Source organism: Bos indicus x Bos taurus, chromosome 5 (assembly GCF_003369695.1).
Source record: "Bos indicus x Bos taurus breed Angus x Brahman F1 hybrid chromosome 5, Bos_hybrid_MaternalHap_v2.0, whole genome shotgun sequence".
Classification (NCBI taxonomy): domain Eukaryota; kingdom Metazoa; phylum Chordata; class Mammalia; order Artiodactyla; family Bovidae; genus Bos; species Bos indicus x Bos taurus.
In genome coordinates this window covers 54,977,824-54,999,254 of record NC_040080.1, presented here as the reverse complement: position 1 = coordinate 54,999,254, position 21,431 = coordinate 54,977,824, and the positions used below count along the sequence as shown (strand labels likewise).

At 39.7% G+C, this 21,431-nt stretch overlaps 1 protein-coding gene across 1 annotated transcript in view; it reads left to right on the top strand.

Moving 5' to 3' along the window:
• UTP20 (UTP20, small subunit processome component) overlaps window positions 1–20,999 on the top strand; it is an 87,524-nt gene extending 66,525 nt beyond the window's left edge. The window contains exons 44-62 of the mRNA XM_027542011.1: window positions 1,036–1,134; window positions 1,846–2,013; window positions 3,386–3,552; window positions 4,250–4,391; window positions 5,283–5,399; window positions 7,068–7,238; window positions 7,470–7,601; window positions 8,009–8,119; window positions 9,878–9,957; window positions 10,396–10,465; window positions 10,592–10,774; window positions 11,522–11,653; window positions 12,126–12,258; window positions 14,261–14,448; window positions 16,914–16,985; window positions 18,571–18,822; window positions 19,009–19,135; window positions 20,282–20,427; window positions 20,671–20,999. Of these exons, the coding sequence (XP_027397812.1) occupies window positions 1,036–1,134; window positions 1,846–2,013; window positions 3,386–3,552; window positions 4,250–4,391; window positions 5,283–5,399; window positions 7,068–7,238; window positions 7,470–7,601; window positions 8,009–8,119; window positions 9,878–9,957; window positions 10,396–10,465; window positions 10,592–10,774; window positions 11,522–11,653; window positions 12,126–12,258; window positions 14,261–14,448; window positions 16,914–16,985; window positions 18,571–18,822; window positions 19,009–19,135; window positions 20,282–20,427; window positions 20,671–20,826 (2,646 nt within the window). The 3' untranslated portion in view covers window positions 20,827–20,999. The remainder of the gene's footprint in view (window positions 1–1,035; window positions 1,135–1,845; window positions 2,014–3,385; window positions 3,553–4,249; window positions 4,392–5,282; window positions 5,400–7,067; window positions 7,239–7,469; window positions 7,602–8,008; window positions 8,120–9,877; window positions 9,958–10,395; window positions 10,466–10,591; window positions 10,775–11,521; window positions 11,654–12,125; window positions 12,259–14,260; window positions 14,449–16,913; window positions 16,986–18,570; window positions 18,823–19,008; window positions 19,136–20,281; window positions 20,428–20,670) is intronic.
• Window positions 21,000–21,431: the final 432 nt, after the last annotated feature.

The following is a 21,431-nucleotide window of genomic DNA, read 5'->3' as shown; positions in this document are numbered from 1 at the left end:
TACTTGCACTCTGGTGTTCTTCCCCAGTAGTGGTTCCATGCATCCAGTGTCTTCAGCAAACACTTTAAATATATAAAGGTACTTAAAGATCATAAGTACCTTTAAAGGCATATATATGAAATTATTCCTTTAAAATCCAATCTGTATATTGACAGCCAAGTGTATTTTCTTAGCACATGGTCATTACCTGTTTACCTTGATAACTTACAGCAGTTGAAGCAGTGTAGAGAACATACTCTGTTGTATACTCTGGCACCATCTGCTTTCAGATCCTGACTTCACCACTTCCTGTTCCTGTAACCTCGGGCAAGTTGCTTGACCTTTTTGTGTCTCAGCTTCCTCAAGTGAAAGCGCTGGTGCTATTTCTCCTACACCATAGATTGAGTGAGGAATAAATGATATAGTACATGTGAGAAGTAATACAGTGTCTAGCCCATAGTAAGCTCTAAGGAATGCTAGGTGTGATCACTGTTTAGGGCAGAAACTTGTTTTTTTCATGTAGGCTCCTTAATTCAGAGGTTGGTTTTTAAAAGTTCAAGATTTGTGCGTTCTTTATGGACTTCCCAGGTGGCACTAATAGTAAAGAACCCTCCTGCCAATGCAGGAGACATTAGAGACTGGGGTTCAGTCCCTGCGTCAGGAAGATCCCCTGGAGGAGGGCCTGGCAACCCACTCCAGTATTCTTGCCTGGAGAATCCCATGGACAGAGGAGCCCAGTGGGCTCCATAGGGTCACAAAGAGTCAGACATGACTGAAGCAAATTAGCATGCATGCTGTTCTTTAAAAATGATTGGCCTGATTTAGTCACAGTGATAGACCCTGTGCATGTGATGTGTTTCTGAGCATCTTTTCTACAAAGTGACCATTTGGCTAAAGGACTTTAGACCCTGATATAAGTATGTGTTGTTTAGCAAAGCTTCCTGCAGTGCTGACAGATATATAATCAGAGTGTACCCTTTGCAGTCCTCCTTGATCTTGTTCTTCCTACTGTGGTGTTCCTGACCATCTGTGCTCTTCTCATACATCTCACTTCAGGTCCATGTGCTAACTTTCACTGTCTATATGTTGCTGCAAGGCCTTACCAACAAGCTACAAGTCGGGAGTTTGGACTCTTGTTTGGATATAATGATTGAGGTAAGATTCAGAGAAAGGAATTCTGATTTTTTTTTAAGAGTTCAAAGAACACAAATTATATCATAAAATAAGACACAGTAATAGCCTACAAACATATATTAATATAAAACATAAACATGAAAATAATGTACTGTCTCACCTCTTAGGATGGCAGAGGTTTAAAAAACTAAGATTCAAGTGACATGAGATGGGTGCCCTGCTGTAGGTCCTGAGTTGGTATAATCAGGTGTAATCTGGGGTTTGTACAAATGTATATTCACCAGAACTGTATGTATAATAGTGAAAAATTAATAACACTCAACTTTTAAAATTGGATAATACAATAATTTGGAGGGTGGGTTAGAAAGACACTAAGTTTGGCACACAATCTTTTGTTTATACATTAAAAGTTTAGATACTACATTTTTAAATGCATTAATTTTGATAATTAAATTTCAAATATCATGAGACTTTCTTAAAGGGAAATTAAGCTACTTTTTGGTAATAATCAAAAAAAGTCCCTGTTTGTGTATTACATAGTTATATATGTAAATCTATGTAGTATTCTTTTGTTTTCCATTGGTATAAACCTTGAAGTGTTTCTGTAATTGGTCTCTAAGCTACATTGAAAAAAGTGAAATCTAATAGAAATTAATCATAAGCAGAAACTGCTTATGTTGGCATATCTTGCTTGAGTGTACATAATTACCATTTAGCTTTTTTCTTTTAAAGATTTTTAACCATGAGTTGTTTGGTGCCGTTGCTGAAGAGAAGGAAGTAAAGCAGATCCTCTCCAAGGTCATGGAGGCACGAAGAAGCAAGAGTTATGATTCTTATGAAATCTTGGGCAAGTTTGTAGGAAAAGATCAGGTTACAAAACTTATCCTTCCACTAAAAGAGGTAAGGACTTGAATGTAATATAGGGAATCACCACCTTTCAGTATCTTGAGTTCTTGAAAAGAGCCTTGAGCATCATGAATCACTTTAGTACTAAGAACACCAGTACTGTGTGTCTGGCAGCCCTTCGATGGGCATTCTGATCCAGGAGTCAGATGTAAACCATGAGATGCAGAAGGAAAGGCAACAGAAATTGAATTATAGGTGAATTACACAGCTGAGTCCCATCAGTAACTGCGAATAGCCTTTGGCGTGAGATGCTGCTCCCAGATTGCCAAGAGGACGAGAACTGCATTTATTGAACATACACTGTGTTCTTAGCACTGTGCTTCATTATGTCTTCTAATCTGCACAGCCATCCCTGAGATTGACAGTACTTCCATCTGACACACGAGAAAATTCAGGCTCAAAACGGTAGAAAGAAACATGAATAAGTAGAAAACCCAGGATTTCATGCCAGATCTTTCTGAAGCTGTAATTTCAAAGCTCACATTCTTTCCATTTTCATTCTGCCTCCTATTGGGCAGGGACTGTACTTTACCTGCCTTCGGAGTGGTCACTGTGCCTGTTGCAGGGGTGAACATTCAACAAGCATTATTAATTCACTTTATTACAGTTTTACATACTAAACCTAGAGCAAAAAACCCTATCTAATGACGTAAATTAACTAATTCCACTTGCTTTGATGCTAGATTCACTCCCTAATTGTTCCTAAAATACATTTAGCTTATCTGAGCCTAATCTAAGAATGTTAGATATGTTTTTAAGATGAAAGAATCGACAAAGCACACATGCTTTCCATGTAAATTATCAAGTCCCTCCAAGGTAATAAAAGTTACTAATACCATGTCCTGTGCAGAGGACTAGCTGTGACACACTGAGGGTTTTCCTGGGGTGATGGTGCTAAGCTCCCATTAAGTTCCTCTGATTTGGCCCAATACCTAATATCCCAGCCCTGAGGCTTAGCCATCATATGTCTTTATTAGCATGGTTTCCTGTGAGGAGTGACTGCGTTGTGTTGATGTATATGTGCTTGTCTGTAAATCACCCCATTTAATGCACTTGGAAGGCTGGCATCTTCCAAGTGTCACATCCTATCTCCAATCCTGTGCCCAGACCTCAACAACAAAGGGAATACAGAGGAGGCTCAAAAACTCCAGAGGCATACACTAATGGTAGTGATTATTTCTGGTGTTGAGGTCATGGGTAAATTTGATTTTATGTTATACTTATATTTGAAATTTTATTACGAATGTTTGTTTTTTAATTAGGAAAAAACATATTTTAAAAATAATAGATAAAACAAATCAAACAAATATATAACAAATCAAAATGCAGTTCTGTCACCTCAGCATGCATTTGTGTTTGCCTTTAGATCTTGCAAAATACCACAAGTTTAAAACTGGCCCGGAAAGTTCACGAAACCTTACGCCGAATCATATCAGGATTACTTGTAAACCAGGAAATGACAGCAGAATCCATTCTGTTGCTTAGTTATGGTTTGGTCAGCGAAAATCTCCCCCTGTTAACACAGAAAGAAAAGTAAGTTTGCAAAAAACAACTATCCTTTAGGTACTTGCTTCAAATAAGCCATTCAGTTCTCAGCATCTTAAGTGGGTTCATTTAATAACTGGCTTTAGTAAAAGAAAAAAAAAAGGGTATATTTATCTGAGGTGTGAGATGGTGCTACTTTGTGTTTGGACTGATGTCCTTCCAAGTGATACATGTCAACACAAGATGATTTTTCTGCTGAATGAAGTATCTGTGAAGGTTACCAATTATTTTAACATTTCTCTGACACCACTTTTTAGATATTTATTCAATCCAAGTTAGGGTAGATTTTAAATATATACTTCTTGTTCTGACCAAACAGAGTCTTAGACCTCCAAAGATTTTTAAATACCTGTTTGTGAAACTTCTTTTGGATTTTGCTTCTGGGGTGTTCTAAGAAAGACTCCTTGGCATTTGTTTTCAGAAATCAAAGGGAGCGTCCTTTTGCTGTTCATTTTAACTTAGATGTGCGTTCACCCCTCTGACCTCTGCTTCTGGGGCTCTAGAAACTTTGATTAGCAACCTGATCATCCCTTCTGTGTCTCATGGTTAAGGGAGAAAAACCCCACAGCCAAGAGCAGTTATTTGGTGCTGGATGCTCCTCACCAGAAAGAGACACAGTGGCTTCTGGGGATGCAGCATCTCAATGTGTTTGTTTCCACTGGTTTTCATTCCATTTGACTGACAGAAATCCAGCAGCCCCTGCACCAGATCCACGCCTGCCACCCCAGAGCTGTCTTCTGCTCCCCCCAACTCCAGTTCGAGGTGGACAGAAAGCTGTCGTGAGCAAGAAAACCAACATGCACATATTTATTGAGTCTGGACTTCGGGTAAGAATTAACCGTAAGTAAGACTTGCGGCCCACAGTTATTCTGTGCCTTTTAATCCTCTGCTGAGTTTCCAGTACTGCTCATTTCCACTGGAAACGCTTTTTACCATAAATTACGGAATTCGTTTTAAGGTGCATTGGTCCATTTACTATTTATTACTTATTTTGATGGTAGAACTTTCTCAGAATTAGTGATTCTGACCTAATATTTACAGTGCTTTCACTGTTGCTTTGCCTATGAGTTTGTACCTCTGAACTTCTCTTAAATTTTTTTAAAAGATGGTGAGGTTTTGAAAACACAAGTTTGATCATTTTATTGTATATATTTTTTTCATCCTTCATTGGCTCCCATTTTCCCAGGAGAGAGCCCTGTCTTTCATTTGGGCCACAGCCTCGTGCTGGATGCAGGGCTTCCCTTCAGTTCTCTCGAGTCACTACACTTTTCCCACCCCAGTACCTCACCATCTATCCTCCCTCTGCCCAGGTCCCCACAGAACTCTCAAAGCACCCTCCTTTTATAGTGAATTATTCCCTAGAGTCTGTCTTCCTGGCCAAGATCCATCAGGGCAAGGACCCTGCCCATCTTGGTTTATTGACACATCCTTTATGCTGGGCCAGTGCATAGAATCAAAGTAGATGCTGGGCAATAACCACTTGGTAAATGAACTTCGAATCTCAGCTGCATGGTGAGCTCCTACCTTCTCCATTTACTGAGACTCTCCCAGGTGGTTCCCTTTTCTTTGCACTTTTTATGATTTCAAATAGAAGCATCTTAACTTTTCACGTTAGTCTTTTAAAATCATTTCACCTTAACCTCATTCTTATGCCCTTATTCTAATCTTATTCTTATGCCTAACCTCATTCTTAGGATGTATGTTTTTAAAACTTCTAGCTGTTGCACCTTAGTCTGAAGACCTCCAAGGTCAAGTCTTCAAGTGAACATGTCCTGGAAATGTTGGATCCTTTTGTGTCTCTCCTCATAGACTGCCTGGGTTCCATGGACGTGAAGGTGAGCATCTGTTGCTTCACAGGACCTGTGTCGTGCAGAATACCTAAAACTTGTTTCTAGGCTTGTGCTTCACAGGGTGATTGAGTTTTTAAAGACATTTATAACAACATGAACCACCTCTGTTCCCTGCATTAAATTGCTCCCTTAACAGCAATTTAATAATAATGGAGAGCCCTTAATAATTATAAAAGCCCTTCTAAGGCACTTCCCTGGTGGTTCAGTGGTTAAGACCCTGTGCTTCCAATGCAAGGATCACAGGTTCAATCCCTGGTTGGGAAGGTCTGCATGCCACTCAGTGAGGCCAAAAAAAAAGCCCTTCTAGGTACATTAGTTGTTTCATTTGATCCTCACAACTTCGTGAGGGTAAGTGGTGCTGTCCCCATGGCAGTGATCATCTTCTCCTTGTCACTACTGCTCACTGCCATGATTCCTCATAACAGCCCATGAAGCATATATTATTTATGCTTCTACTTCAAAGATGAGAAATCCAGGCCTTTAGCTAAGTGACTCGTCGCCTATGACAGATCTAGGATATGAGCCCCAGTCTGTCAGACTCCAAAGCCCACACCTTGCCAACCTTGTCAGATGGCCTGTTTTACAGTAAAGGTGCCAAGAGGTAAAGGAACATCTCTGCAGTCAAACAGGTAATAAGCTGCAGAACTGGGATTGAAGCCCTGGTTTTTCTGACTCCTAAGCTCTTTCCTTGGAGAAGGCAATGGCACCCCACTCCAGTACTCTTGCCTGGAAAATCCCATGGACGGAGGAGCCTGGTAGGCTGCAGTCCATGGGATCGCTAGGAGTCAGACATGATTGAGCGACTTCACTTTCACTTTTCACTTTCATGCATTGGAGAGGGAAATGGCAGCCCACTCCAGTGTTCATGCCTGGAGAATCCCAGGGACTAGGGAGCCTGGTGGGCTGCCGTCTCTGGGGTCGCACAGAGTCGGACACGACTAAAGCGACTTAGCAGCAGCAGCAAGCTCTTTCCTCTGTCTTCATCTGATCCAGACCAATAAGGCCATTCCAGCAATCAGAGTGTAGGCATCTATTGGCTAGTGCTGAGCCAAGTGAACCAGCTGATCTAGATAATCTCGAAGGCTCAGGGATCCTTTTGTAGTCACTTGATCCCAGTACATTTCTCATATCTTTGGCACTCCACATAACTATATCAAATTATAGGTCATAGTTCTCATGCTTAATTTCTGAGTCAGCTATCTACTCTTTAAATGGCAGAATGGCATCCTTTTTTTTGTCGTATTTCTAACACTCTGTAGAGTGTCTTGTGACATAATATAAGCTCAATAAGAATGGATTACATGAAAGAACCATTCTAGAAAATTGGAAAGGCATTTATAATGTGATTTTCAGGAAAAAAAAAAAAAATGCTAAAATTGGCCAGCCCATCTAATCATTTACACATAGTAGGTTAAGAATGTGGTCAGTGAGCACCTTTTCTCACTTGCTTGGGCTGTACCTTCCATCGTGTCAGGAAAGAGGAAACTTCCTTATCTTATTCTTACACTTCGGACATAGTGTTTCCTGAGTAGAATGGCAGAGCACTTCATTCCTTCAACTTGATTGCCCAGAGTCTACACAGCCTCGGGTGCTTTATTCTTGAGTTCGGTCACTTCATCAGTTGATTGGCTTTTTCTGTTTTTTGTTTTTCAGGTGATCACAGGTGCTTTGCAATGCCTGATCTGGATCTTGAGGTTCCCCCTGCCATCAATAGAAACAAAAGCAGAGCAGCTGACAAAACACCTTTTTATTTTGCTGAAGGACTATGCAAAACTCGGGGCTGCCAGGGGCCAGAACTTCCACCTGGTGGTAAACTGTTTCAAGGTGAGGTGTTTTCACTTGCACTTAGAAAAAGCCAGGACCAGGACTAGCAACATAGTGAATTTTCCTCATCATCCTTTATGGTCTTGGTCAAAATTTCTTCCAGATTAATTTGGTAAGGCCAGAGTGTTAGTATACTGTGTGAAAAAACATTGCTGTTGTATTGAGTGCTTATGATTCCCCTGGATCCTGGTCTATGAGATGCTCTGTTAACCCACTGTTGTTGACCTGCAGTGTGTGACCATACTTGTGAAGAAAGTGAAGTCGTACCAGATAACTCAAAAGCAGCTTCAGGTTCTACTAGCATATGCTGAGGAGGACATCTATGATACTACAAGACAAGCCACTGCATTTGGTCTTCTGAAGGTATGGCATCACCAGATTGTTGGGTTGTGCAGTGTACGAGCCTCATGTCAGATATGTAGAATTATATGGAACATAGTGCTCTGATTAGCTGTAGATAGTTCTTAAAAAGATTATTATTTTTTGGTTGATTAATTATAAGCTAACATATCTACTTACCAAAATGTTTGAATGTGAACTCTATATTAAACTTTGGGGAATTCTGTACAAAGGCAGGTACTTTACTTATACATTTCATAAAATTGACCATTATAACCATTTTTTTTAAGTTTATATTTTTTTTCTTTTGGAGATAACTTTCATTATGTTTGAAAACTGCCTGAGGCTACTTGAACATCAGGTCAGCTTAGTAAACAAGAGGCCGTTGCAGTAAAACATGAAATGAGTATGTCTTCTCGTTTGTGTTTTAGGCCATTTTATCAAGAAAGTTGTTGGTCCCAGAAATGGATGATGTCATGCGGAAAGTATCCAAGCTGGCAATCTCTGCACAAAGCGAACCTGCCAGAGTCCAGTGCAGACAGGTTTGTGAAGAGAAGTTTTTTCCCATGGTTGGGCCCTGCCTCCTCTGTTTGGTTTTTAGGTAGAGAGATGTCAACACTGCTTGAATTCTGAAAACTGTGTCATGCTGTTGCTTGATTCTGAGACTCAGGAACCCATTCACATACCAAGTACAGGGCCATTTTTCAGTATAAGGAGCATTTTGAGTATAGCCCTTACGTGGCATATTTCAGGTGGATGAAGAAATACATTTTCCTCTGCAGCATGGTAACCTGCAAGAAAGATTTCCATATGGTGGTCCAGTCAGAGTCCCTATCTGTCCTATAGCAGACACACACAAAGCAGAAATCCCACGAATAAAAAAAAAAAAAGAAATCCCATGAATGGTTATTTAATTATAATTATCCTAAGTACCATGAGGAAAACAATACTGTCATATTTCTATTTCATCACTTAAAGACACAGCATTACTTATATACCTCAGAGAAAGAAAAAAACTTTGACATAGTGGTATGATGCCATTCATTGTAAGATATCTCAATTTCAGTCGATATGTTAAAATGTGGAAAACTGTACTTCTTAAAATCTGCAAAATATGGAAGAACATATGACACAGTGGAAGACCACCCTAGTGGGACAGTGAGGGAAAGGTTTCCTGAGGATTGGCATGTAAGCAGAATTTGAAGAAAGAATAAGGCTTAGCCTTGCAGGTTGGAAGATAAGCCTTGAGGTGGGTACGAGCTTAGCTTGTCGAAGCTGCCAGATATGGCAAGACCTTGTTGTAGTCTTGTTAAAGATTTATGGCTTTGTTCTAAGAATAACAAAAAGTCATTGAAATCAGTAGGCAGAGGAATGACATTAGCAGGTTTATTTTCATAAATCTGTCCTGATAATATGACCGCATATCAACCCAGGAAATAGAAGGTTCTGAATTGCAAATATGAACTCAGGAGTTAAAGGAGGGCTGGGCTGCTGAGGCTGTCTTCACAGAAAGTTAACTTATTTAGGAAGCAGGAGGGCCAGGTGCTGTTTATTAAGCACTAGCTGCACGCCCAGCACTTTACATACACGGCTTCTATTTGTAACTTCCCTTCAAAGGAAATAGTACCACCGTTTTATGGTTGATGGAAAAACAGGCTTTGGAAAGGTTAATGATGTGCTTAGTTCTCACAGCTTATTAATAAAGGAAGCTGAATAATACAGCAGTTTGAAGGCTCTGAAAGGAGAGCCTTTGGATGTAGATACACTAGGCATGGAATTCTGCTACTATCACCTGAGCAAGTTACTTAGCTTCTGTGCCTGTTCTCTTCATCTGTAAAAGGGATCATGTCTACTTCGTAAGGGAGTATGAAAACCAACTGAGCAACACTTCATCCCGTGCTTGACACACAGAAGATAGTCAGTAAATGCAGTGGTTATTATTACTATCACTATTATTGCTATTTTTATTTCAGGAGAAATATGGGGTTGAACCACAGTCCATACTCAGTTCACCAAAGCCTCTTTTCAGAGTGATGAGCTGCCAGGGTGTGAGCTGAGATTTGGAGCTCTAAACATCCAGGCTCATGGTGGGCCAGGACTTGACTCTTCACCAGGCAGGACCTGAGGAAGTGAAGTGGGAGGAGAGGGGAGAGGCACAGTTATTGACTCAGGAGGTGGACTTCACCTAACTGATCACCCTACTATTTGTAGCCTAGCAGTGTGTCCCAGAAAGCAGGTCAGGAAAAAGGAATCCTAGAGAGACAGGCTCCAGTAATCTCTTGTGTGATTTCTGTTTCTAGGTTTTTCTGAAATACATTCTTGACTATCCTCTGGGTGACAAATTGCGACCAAACTTGGAATTCATGCTTGCTCAACTGACGTAAGTTGAAGTCATAAACCATACAAGGCAGGGGTGGGGGCGGGTAGGTTCGTTCTCCTTTCGATGTGTGGGCTGTCTGGAAAAGAGCAAAGTCAAAACATAAAGGCACATTTTCCCGGGGTGCTATCCTATGAACCATTGGCTTGACTGCCAACCACTGTACCTGGCTTCATAGAGCAGTTCTGTAAGCTGCTTTTCAGTTCAGTCTGATCATCAGTTGTCCCTAAAGTCTGCTTAGGAGAACAGTAAAAATCTAACAGTTATATTTTAAACTGCAAAGTAGCCTGATAAGTACCTGTATTAAAGTTAGGAAAATGGAGTTTTTTCCCACTTTTTAAGAAATAGACTGGTACCTTGAGGCAATATTTTAAATTCTTAAAAATAATTACTGGTCAATTTTAAAGTTACTAACAAGTCCTTCTGATGTTCTTACCCTAGTTATGAACATGAGACCGGGAGAGAGTCCGCCTTGGAAATGATTGCTTATCTCTTTGACACGTTCCCTCAGGTACTGTGAATCACAGAGACAGACTGTCTGTTAGCTGTGGCTCCTGGGAGCCCCTGGTCCTCCTTTGGTAGGACATATGTGAGAATTCTGGTCTCGGTGTGCTCAGAAGTATCTGTTTTCTTTTAGGGACTGCTCCATGAGAACTGTGGAATGTTCTTTATTCCTCTTTGTCTAATGATGGTGAACGATGACTCTGCCATGTGTAAGAAGATGGCATCCATGGCAATCAAATCCTTACTCAGTAAAATCAGCCTTGAGAAAAAAGATTGGCTCTTCGATATGGTTACCACCTGGTTTGGGGCAAAGAAGGTCAGGGTTGCTAATAGTCATACTGCAAAGAAAATACTGAGCTTTTGGTGTTTATACTTTAAGAATACATATTATACTTTGTTGAATTAGTTTTTCCCAAGTAGCTTTATTGTTTTTATTTGATTATGGTAATAATATATGCTTATAGGAAACTTTTAGAAAATATAAGAAGTTACAGAGAGTAACAACAAACAGAGAATAACATAAAAATCACCTGTATTCCCACAACAAGGTCAGTGTTGCCCAGTTACTCCACTACATGAATGTATTATAATTTACTTAACCAATCTCCATTGATATCTTTGTTTCCAATTCATCCCCATTGATGAATATCTGCTTATACAATTTATAGAATGTATTTTGCCAATAATTGTATCAACTTGCTAAATCTAGCCCCATCATCACTGGCCCATCTTTGTAGAATACAAACAACACATCGTAACGTAACACTGGCTTTAAAATCAGAATGGGATTTTGGGCAGGGGGCCTGGAATGCTTTTTTTTTTTTTTTTTAATGAAAAAATGAGAAAAGTTATTCAGTGGATAATCATGAATACCACTTTTTAAAAATTTTGTTCTAGGGAGATGAAGATTTCTTTGTATTTTTCATATTAGCTACCAAAAATCCACATTCTGTTGACTTTTGGTATCATAAAGAACTACTGAGGGCAGTCATAACCACCTTCATTTCAGTTTTGGAAACAGCCTCCCAAGTTTATTGTCTTGTGATGGTTTTATTTTCTGTAGCACTTAAATCGACAACTAGCTGCCCTGATCTGTGGCTTTTTTGCGGAGAGTGAAGGAGTCAATTTTGAGAGAAGACTTGGAATTGTTCTTCCTGTGATTGAAAAGGAGATTGATCCTGAAAACTTTACAGATGTAAGTTATATGTTAGGGAGTAAAAGTATTGGCTTATTTTTGTAGTTTTACTTGAGATAGTGTAGCTAACAGGTTACATATTTGTGTCAAAAAATTTTTTATTAATAAAAGTAAGAACTCAGTGCAGTTCTTCTTTTTTGAAATGAAGATTAAAGTAAGTTATCTTCCATAGTATATGATCAAAATTTCATAAGCCCCTAGGGGACATTTAGCAATGTTTGGAGACAGTTTTGGTTGTCACAACTGGAGGATAGAAGAGTGTTACTGTTGTCTAATGGGTGGATGCCAGGAGTGTTGCTAAACATCCTCTAATGCACAGCACAGTCCCCCAAAGCAAAGAATTACCTGACCAAAATGTCAGCAATATTGTGGTTGAGAAACCCTGCTACAGATGTACATCCTGGAGTAAAAATGTCCATAGAATACTTTGAAATTATTGTCTTAATTAATTTAACATTCTTCCTACTTTTAGATCATGGAAGAGACTGAAGAAAAAGCTGCAGATCGCCTTCTGTTCAGTTTTCTTATACTGATAAGTAAACTCATCAAGGAATGTAATATCATTCAGTTTACCAAGCCCTCTGAAACTCTGAGTAAAATCTGGAGTGAGTATTTCCTTTTTCTTTAAAAATAAATGGAATATATAGTATCAGGGGGAAGGTTCATAAGAAAAAGATTTAATAGGTCTTTCAGATTGATTACAGTGAAAGTATGTTTTTCTGGGAGGAAAAGCAAATTATATAATCTCATAAATAATATATATCATTTATAAATAAAAAAATTATGTTAATTATTGTTTAGTTGCTAAGTATTGTCTGACTCTTGTGACCCCATGGACTGTAGCCCTCCAAGCTGCTACTCTATCTATGAGATTTCCCAGGCAAGAACACTGGAGTGGGTTGCCATTTCCTTCTCCAGGGGATCTTCCTGACCCAGGGATCAAACCTGTGTCTCCTGCATCACAAGTAGATTCCTTACCACTGGGCCACCAAGGAAGCCCAATTATGTTAATTATGGAAGAGTAAAAGAAAGGAAGAAGTTTCCCGAAGTCCTCCTTGCTACTTATTTGTTACACATGTCCATCCAGTCTTACTTTTGTCAAATAGCCATAGGGTTTTTTTGAGGTTGCCTGATTCCATATAAACTTTTATATCCTGTTTATATATAAGTAAGCATATTATTATTCAGAGAAGGCAATGGCACCCCACTCCAGTACTCTTGCCTGGAAGATCCCATGGACGGAGGAGCCTGGTAGGCTGCAGTCCATGGGGTCGCTAGGAGTCGGACAAGACTGAGCGACTTCACTTTCACTTTTCACTTTCACGCATTGGAGAAGGAAATGGCAACCCACTCCAGTGCCAGTGTTCTTGCCTGGAGAATCCCAGGGACAGAGGAGCCTGGTGGGCTGCCGTCTATGGGGTCGCACAGAGTCGGACACGACTGAAGCGACTTAGCAGCAGCAAGCATATTATATATAACATATTTAGTAGATATCCTTCTAATTGGCTATAAATAATCCATTGTGTGTAAATGTGCCATAATTTACTAAATCATTTCATTGCTATGGAAATATTTAAGTTAGGTAACACTCTTTAAATAAAAAATAAGATCCTAGAATTATTAATTTAACATTTTCGCTTTGATTAATCAAAACTAAATACTAGGAAATAGACACTGCAATGAATGCTTTAAATAACCATTTGTTTCAAGAGAACTCATGATTTTATGAGAAAAATCATCCAGTTACTAAGTTACTGTATAGCCTACTCTGGTATGGCTCCATTGAGATATTACAAAGGTTCATATAAAAAAAAAAGTAAAACCATCTTTGTGAAATATAGCATAGACTAAAACTAAGATATGACACGGATTGTTCAAAATTTTAGGCCTGTTCCCCAACACAAGGCTTTTCTATTGCACTTCCCAAGTGTGGTATATGGAGAGTTGCTCTGAGAATAGCATAAGAGTATGAGCTTTGAGGGCGCATAATGAAGATCCTTTAAGAGGTCATACTTAAGGATATGAGCTTTGGGGCCAGATTGAGCTTGGGTCCAGGCTTGGTTCTGCCTGTTACAGCTTGGCACATTACTTAGCCCCCTTTGGAACTATAAACTGGGAATGACAATTCCAACCTCACAGAACTGTTGTGAGGTCTAAATGAGCTAATATGTGTAATACACTTAGCCTATGGCTGGCACACAGAATGCCTTATTAAATGATACCTTTCCAGTCAGCTACCTGGTGCCACTGATTTCAACAGTTAGGAGAAACGAGTGTACTCATATATATATTTACATTAATTTTAATTTGAAATTGCAGTTGTTAATGCTACCTTACCTCCTTGAATCTGAAGCCAAGTTCTTATGAAACTGGCCTGCTTTTAGGCTTACTCAGATCTCTTTTCTCATGTCATTTCTCATGGTAGGAGTTGGTTCTCTAGTTATTTCAGTCTCTACCTCACTTCCGAGAAGCAGGGACTATTTTGTTCATCTTTGGTTCCTAAATTCAAGCACATAATAGATACTCAAGAAATGCCTAATTAGTCGTGCTCACCACCATAGAGTCAGACGTCTCAAGGCGTCTGAGAATGTGTTTTGGCTCCCTCAGGTCACGTGCACTCCCACTTGAGATATCCGCACAGCTGGGTGTGGCTCACAGCAGCCCAGATTTTTGGATTGCTCTTTGCCTCTTGCCAACCTGAGGAACTTATTAGAAAATGGCATGTCAAAAAAACTAAAAAGAAAGTCTCGGAATCTGTCGCAATCCGCTTCCTAACAAGTGACCTTGAGCAAAAGGTAAGATTTTTCTAACACCTTTTCCTTCCCTCATCTTCGTGAGGTATTCATTCTGGTTCATGTTACTATCTTGGGGTTGGCCCTTGGGAGGAACTCTTCCAGTCAACAATTTGATGTACATGTGGATCCACACGAGCATTAGTAACTAGAGAGGGGTCACCCTCAAGGCCAAGGTTTTTCGAAGAAAAATTTTAGACCCTGATCAGATTTTTTATTTGCTTGTTTAGCACATGTATCCTCCATTACATATTTAAGTTCTTTATCAGTGCTAGAAAGGAAGATACTGTCTGTCGTGCCTCCTTCATAACCTTGTTGATGCCTCAGTGAGATCATCATGTTCATGAAAATGTTAGGCAGGGACCATGTTATATCTGTCTCCCATATCTTAGGGCCTAGCACACCTGGCTTACAGTGGGAATGCCATAAATATTGAATGAGTGGAGGATCAGTTCAGTTCAGTCGCTCGGTCGTGTCCAACTCTTTGTGACCCCATGGACTGCAGCACACCAGGCCTCCCTGTCTATCACCAACTCCCAGAGTTTATTCAAACTCATGTCCATTGAGTCGGTGATGCCATCCAACCATCTCATCCTCTGTCATCCCCTTCTCCTCCCACCTTCAATCTTTCCCAGCGTCAGGGTCTTTTCAAATGAGTCAGTTCTTCGCATCAGGTGGACAAAGTACTGGAGTTTCAGCTTCAACATGAGTCCTTCCAATGAATATTCAGGACCAACCGATTTTCTTTAGGATGGACTGGTTGGATCTCCTTACAGTCCAAGGGACTCTCAAGAGTCTTCTCCAACACCACAGTTCAAAAGCATCAATTCTTCGGCACTCGGCTTTCTTTATAGTCCAAGTCTCACATCCATACGTGACTACTGGAAAAACCATAGCTTTGACTAGATGGACCTTTTTTGGCAAAGTAATGTCTCTGCTTTTTAATATGCTGTCTAGGTTGGTCATAGTTTTTCTTCCAAGGAGCAAGTGTCTTTTAATTTCATGGCTGCAGTCACCATCTGCAGTGATATTGGAGCCCCAAAAAATAAAGTCTGTCACTGTTTCCACTGTTTGCCCATCTATTTGCCATGAAGTGATAGGACTGGATGCCATGATCTTAGTTTTCTGAATGTTGAGTTTTAAGCCAGCTTTTCACTCTCCTCTTTCACTTTCATCAAGAGGCTCTTTAGTTCTTCGCTTTCTGCCATAAAGGTGGTGTCATCTGAATATCTGAAGTTACTGAGATTTCTCCCAGCAATGTTGATTGCAGCTTGTGCTTCATCCAGCCCAGCATTTCGCATGATGTACTCTCTATATCAATTAAATAAGCAGGGTGACAATATACAGCCTTGACGTATTTGGAACCAGTCTGTTGTTCCATGTCTAGTTCTAACTGTTGCTTCTTGACCTGCGTACAGATTTCTCAAGAGGTCAGGTGGTCTGGTATTCCCATCTCTTGAATTTTCCACAGTGTTGTGATCCACACAGTCAAAGGCTTTGGCATAGTCAATAAAGCAGAAATAGATGTTCTGGAATTCTGTTGCTTTTTCTATGATCAACAGATGTTGGTTATTTGATCTCTGCTTCCTCTGCCTTTTCTAAGACCAGCTTGAACATCTGGAAGTTCATGGTTCACGTATTGTTGAAGTCTGGCTTGGAGAATTTTGAGCATTACTTTGCTAGCATGTGAGATGAGTACAATTGTGCAGTAGTTTGAGCATTCTTTGGCATTGCCTTTCTTTGGGATTGGAATGAAAACTGACCTTTTCTAGTCCCGTGGCTACTGCTGAGTTTTCCAAATTTGCTGGCACGTTGAGTGCAGCACTTTAACAGCATCATCTTTTAGGATTTGAAATAGCTCAACTGGAGTTCCATCACCTCCACTAGCTTTGTTCATAGTGATGCTTTCTAAAGCCCACTTGACTTTGCATTCCAGGATGTCTGGCTTTAGGTGAGTGATCACACCATCATGATTATGTGGGTCGTGAAGGTATTTTTTGTACAGTTCGCTTGTGTATTGCCACTTCTTCTTAATATCTTCTGCTTCTGTTAGGTCCATACCGTTTCTGTCCTTTATTGTGCCCATCTTTGCATGAAATGTTCCCTTGGTACATTTCAGGTAACTATAATAGTGTAACTAAGGTAGCGGATTTTTCTCTGGGGAGATAGAGTGGAGGGTGGAAGAAAAGAAAAGAGGGAGGGAAAGTATTTGAAGGTTGTAAAGTTGTCTACCGGTAATCTAAAGATTATGATTTATATCTCCCCGTGTCCTTTAGTTAAAACGCTTATGACAGATAGAAGAGAACATTTAATTTCTGCTCATGAACCTTCCTTCTCCAGATCTATGCAGGTGCTCATTCAGAGAAAAATCTACTACCTTAGTTGCATTATTATAGTTACTTGAAGTTTTTGAAAACAATCAGGAATACCCTGTGTTGTGTCTGCTAATATCCATTTTCTTTTCACAGATGAAAAGTATCTCCCTAGCCTCTTGCCATCAGTTGCACTCCAAATTCTTGGACCAGTCTCTAGGAGAGCAGGTATTAATAATCCTTCCAGTTAAATATAAGGGACCTATGCTACCAACAGTATAGGAACAAGCTCACATTTGGTTTTTGTTTTTCCTAGTTAAGTCTTGGGGAATTAAATGAAATATAAACAAACATTTATATACATGATCAATTAGGCACACATATCTAATCGACTCTGGAGTGCATACTGGGATTATTCCTGGCTCTGTTTAAAATTACCAATAAAAATGGTACATTTGGGGGCTTTGCTGGTGGTCAGTGGTTAAGACTATGCTCCCAATGCAGGGGGAATGGATGGCACAGTGAGGCCAAAGCAGTCATGCCAGGGTGGACAGTGGGTGGGGTCTCACACAATATATTTTAGTAGAGGCTGATAAACCATACATACTCAGGACAGGTAGGAAGAGATTGACTATACTGACCCAGGATGAATGAAACTATGGATTTTAGTTCACCTTAATCTTGGAGTTAACAATGTGAAGTGGCTGTTAAGGGGGGAAAGGCCTCCAAATCTGGTACTGTCCTCACAAAGGCCCAGCTTCTAGAAGGAAGTGATACTCTTGGCATTAACTCTTGATGGACAGGCTGGCCTTGGACAGCGTGTAGTACTCTGAGTACCACATTTGGGGGAACCTTAGGCACACAGTAGCCTTGGAGTAGCCAGGATGATGAAGGTGTGTGCAAAACCAACTTGATTTCCTCCTTCACACAATAGGTGTGAAATACCCACAGCAGAGATTTCATAGATGTCCCAAGATTAGAATTTAATAAATGGGTCCATTATTAGAAGACTGAAAAAACCACCCCTGGGCCGTTTAATTTAATGGGATATGTGGGAAAGAAGAGGCTCAGTATATAAGAACTTGGGCTTGAATTCTAAAGACCTTGACTTCTGGTTTACCACTTTGTCTTTGGGTGAGATTCAACAATTCTGAGCCTGCCTTGGTTTTCTCTGCTGATAATAGTACTTGATGTGCTCAGTTGTGTCTGACTTTTCACAACCCCATGGACTGTAGCCTGCTAAGTTCTTCTGCCCATAGATTCTCCAGGCAAGAATACTAGAGTGGGTTGTATCTCCTGCTCCAGGGGATCTTCCTGACACAGGGATAAAACCCATGTCTCTTGCATCTCCGCATTGGCAGGCAGATTCTAATGCCACCCAGGAAGCCCAGTAGTACCTGATAGGGATATTTTAAAGGTGAATTGGAATGTATACAAAGCAACTAGTCAGTGCTCAAAAAATGAAAATTGTTATTTCTATGAGGACTAGCTGAAGGAATTTAATGCAATGAGGATGAAAGCTCTCTTGAAAAATATAAATGGATGGTCAAGAATGAAATTACTCAGTGAGACCTTAAAGAACAGAAGCAGGCCAAATGGATAAAAGTTACATGGAAATAGATTTGGACATACTGTTGGGTAAACTGAATTTTTACAAAAAGGGACTGCTCATGAATATTGGAATACCAGTTTTTTGTCTAATTATAGGATACCTGTTTTAGCTTCTGCTTTACCAAGCCATATTTATTGCAAAATCAGAATCTAATTCTTACCTTTCCCCTCTCCCCACCTCCCCACACCCCTTTTTTTTAAGGTTGTTAAGAATTTGTTGTTTGTAGCCAAAGTCTTATATTTACTGGAACCTGATTCTGGGGACATAAAAGAAGACACGGAAGAACAGGAAGTTTTAGGTGATGGCATGGCCGGAGAGGGTGTGGAAGAACACAAGGCGTGTGCAGATGAGAAAGAAGAGCACAGCAGGCCAGCCACACTGCTCTGGCTGATCCAGAAATTGTCCCGGATCGCAAAAGTGGAAGCTGCGTATTCACCTAGAAATCCCTTAAAGGTGTGCATATGCAGAATGGCTGAAAAGCAGTCTTTTTTTTTTTTTTAATGATACTAGCTATCCTCCCAAGTCCCTAGAACCTTTTGAACCCACAACTGTAGCATAATATCTGCCCCTAAATAGACCTTGTTTTCTAAGTTAACTCTGTAGCTACAAGTACAAACGAAAAATGATCTGTACTTTCAGAGAACATGCATCTTTAAATTTCTTGGAGCCATAGCAATGGACCTTGGAATAGACAAGGTGAAGCCGTACCTCCCAGTGATCATAGCGCCTTTGTTCCGGGAACTGAACAGCACCTATTCAGAGCAGGGTAATTCTGCATCCTCTTCTACATGTTAAAATACCTATCTTCTCTCCTGAATGCTTCCTTCTTCTTTTCTGTCCTCCCTTTCTGCCAGAGTTTAAGAAAGAAAACTAGCTAGGTATCAAGGCAACAGCAAACAAATAAGGCATATTTGTGTTATTTTTTACTATCTTCTGTATGCTTTCTTGTGTCTAAGAGTGAAGGTTTCTTTCCTAAAGGATGATGTTTTTTAACTCCTAAGTGTAGATTAAATATTAAAAGAAAACTAATTTGGAGTGGTTCTAAACCTCACAGTACTGTGAACAATAAAGAACAAATGTCACTATAAGTCTGTTAAGAATTATAAGGCAAAACTATCAAATAGTTTTTACTTCAGATGTTCTCATTTTTCCCAGTATATTTTCTTGCCTGGTTTATTTGGTACCTTTCCCTCAGTGATCCTTAAGTTATCTCTTTTGGTAACAGGACTAGTGGAAATTAGGGATTGGAAAGCAAGGGAATAATGTTAAAAAAAAAAAAAATGTTAAAAAGAGTTTTAAAATATTAGTAAATGACGTAAATGTCAAAACAGGAGCTATCTATTCCTACAACCTTGAGTTTCCTTAGAGTAGGTCAGGTTGGCTTTGGCTCTCAACCAACATTTATTGAGCACTGAATATTTGCCAGGCACTGGTGGTTAAAAGTCTTTGATCTGCCCCGTCCACCCCCCCCAAAAAAAAAGAGGTTACAGCCAGAGCCAAGCCTCTGTGACCCATGAATTAGAGAGGACCTAGAGATACATGCTTACCTTTCTTTGCCCCCATCTGCACAGACCTGAGCAGGGTAATAAAGGTAACACAAAACATTTGTCCAGTTCTCAAATTACTTTAATGTCTTCTGAGCCAGGATCCCTGTAGGAAAGTGCTTCACGGTCTCTGATCTCTGGCCACATCCTTGATGAGGAGGTGCCATGGAATGCTGTGTCCAACACTTCTGCTTATTCTCCTATCTCAGGAACTCAGAAACGAAGAGACTAGTTTTTAGATCAGTGTTTAATGTTAAAGTAATAAAAGCGATCATGCCTTGGGAATTTAAATTTTGCATGTTAATTTTGTACATATCCAAATATGTTCTTTCCTATGCATTCCTGATTGTTACTCTGTGTGTCATTAGATCCTTCACTGAAGAATCTATCCCAGGAAATCATAGAATTACTGAAAAAGCTGGTTGGGCTCGAGAGCTTCTCATTAGCCTTTGCCTCTGTACAGAAACAGGCTACTGAGAAAAGGGCACTCCGGAAAAAGAGAAAGGCTTTGGAGGTAGGCTTGCTGCTTGAAATTGACCTGTTCATTGGGCTTAACTATTTTTAACCAGGCATGTGTGCGTGTGTGTATCATACTTACCAAGGGAGGAAAGAGGAATTGGCTGTGTTTGAGAGGTGGGACTTTATAGCTGGGGCTCCAAATTTTGTGATGTTCAAAAATGGTCCATTTCTGCATTTGATTTTTATTGGTTTAACATTTACTTTAAAAGTAATACAAAATTTCTCTTCTTTTTTCAAGTTTGTAACTAATCCTGATATTGCCGCCAAGAAAAAGCTGAAGAAACACAAAAATAAAAGCGAAGCAAAGAAGAGAAAGATTGAGTTCCTGCGGCCAGGCTATAAGGCCAAGAGACAAAAGAGCCACAGCCTGAAAGATTTAGCAATGGTGGAATAAAGTGCTCCCTGTGCTGTGTCCGAACTTAGCCTGAAACATGAACTTTCTGGTGTACCTGCTAGTCCAAAATCATAGCAGGTTTTATTATTTAATTTAAACTTTGGCATAGATTGTATAATATTATACAGTTTAATATAATTCATGTTTGTTTTTAATTAAAATATTTCATAATACTACTGTATCTTCACTGTCTAAAAAGCATTTGACACTAATGATAAAGAGTTTAAAATGTACTTTCTTTTAAAAATACACATTAAAATAGCAAGACAACAGAAGTTAGGAGTAAATCAAGCAGATGATTTGCAAAATTACAAAATTTTATATAGATATTTATAAAGCTACATGTACCCATTTGAATGCAGAGTTCCAAAGAATAGCAAGGAGACAAGACTAGAGCTCTCTTCTAGAAAATCAGAGATACCAAGGGAACATTTCATGCAAAGATAGGCACAATAAAGGGCAGAAATGGTATGGACCTAACAGAAGCAGAAGCTATTAAGAAGAGGTGGCAGGAATACACAGAAGTACTATACAAAAAAGATCTTCATGACCCAGATAACCATGATGGTGTGATCACTCACCTAGAGCCAAACATCCTGGAATGC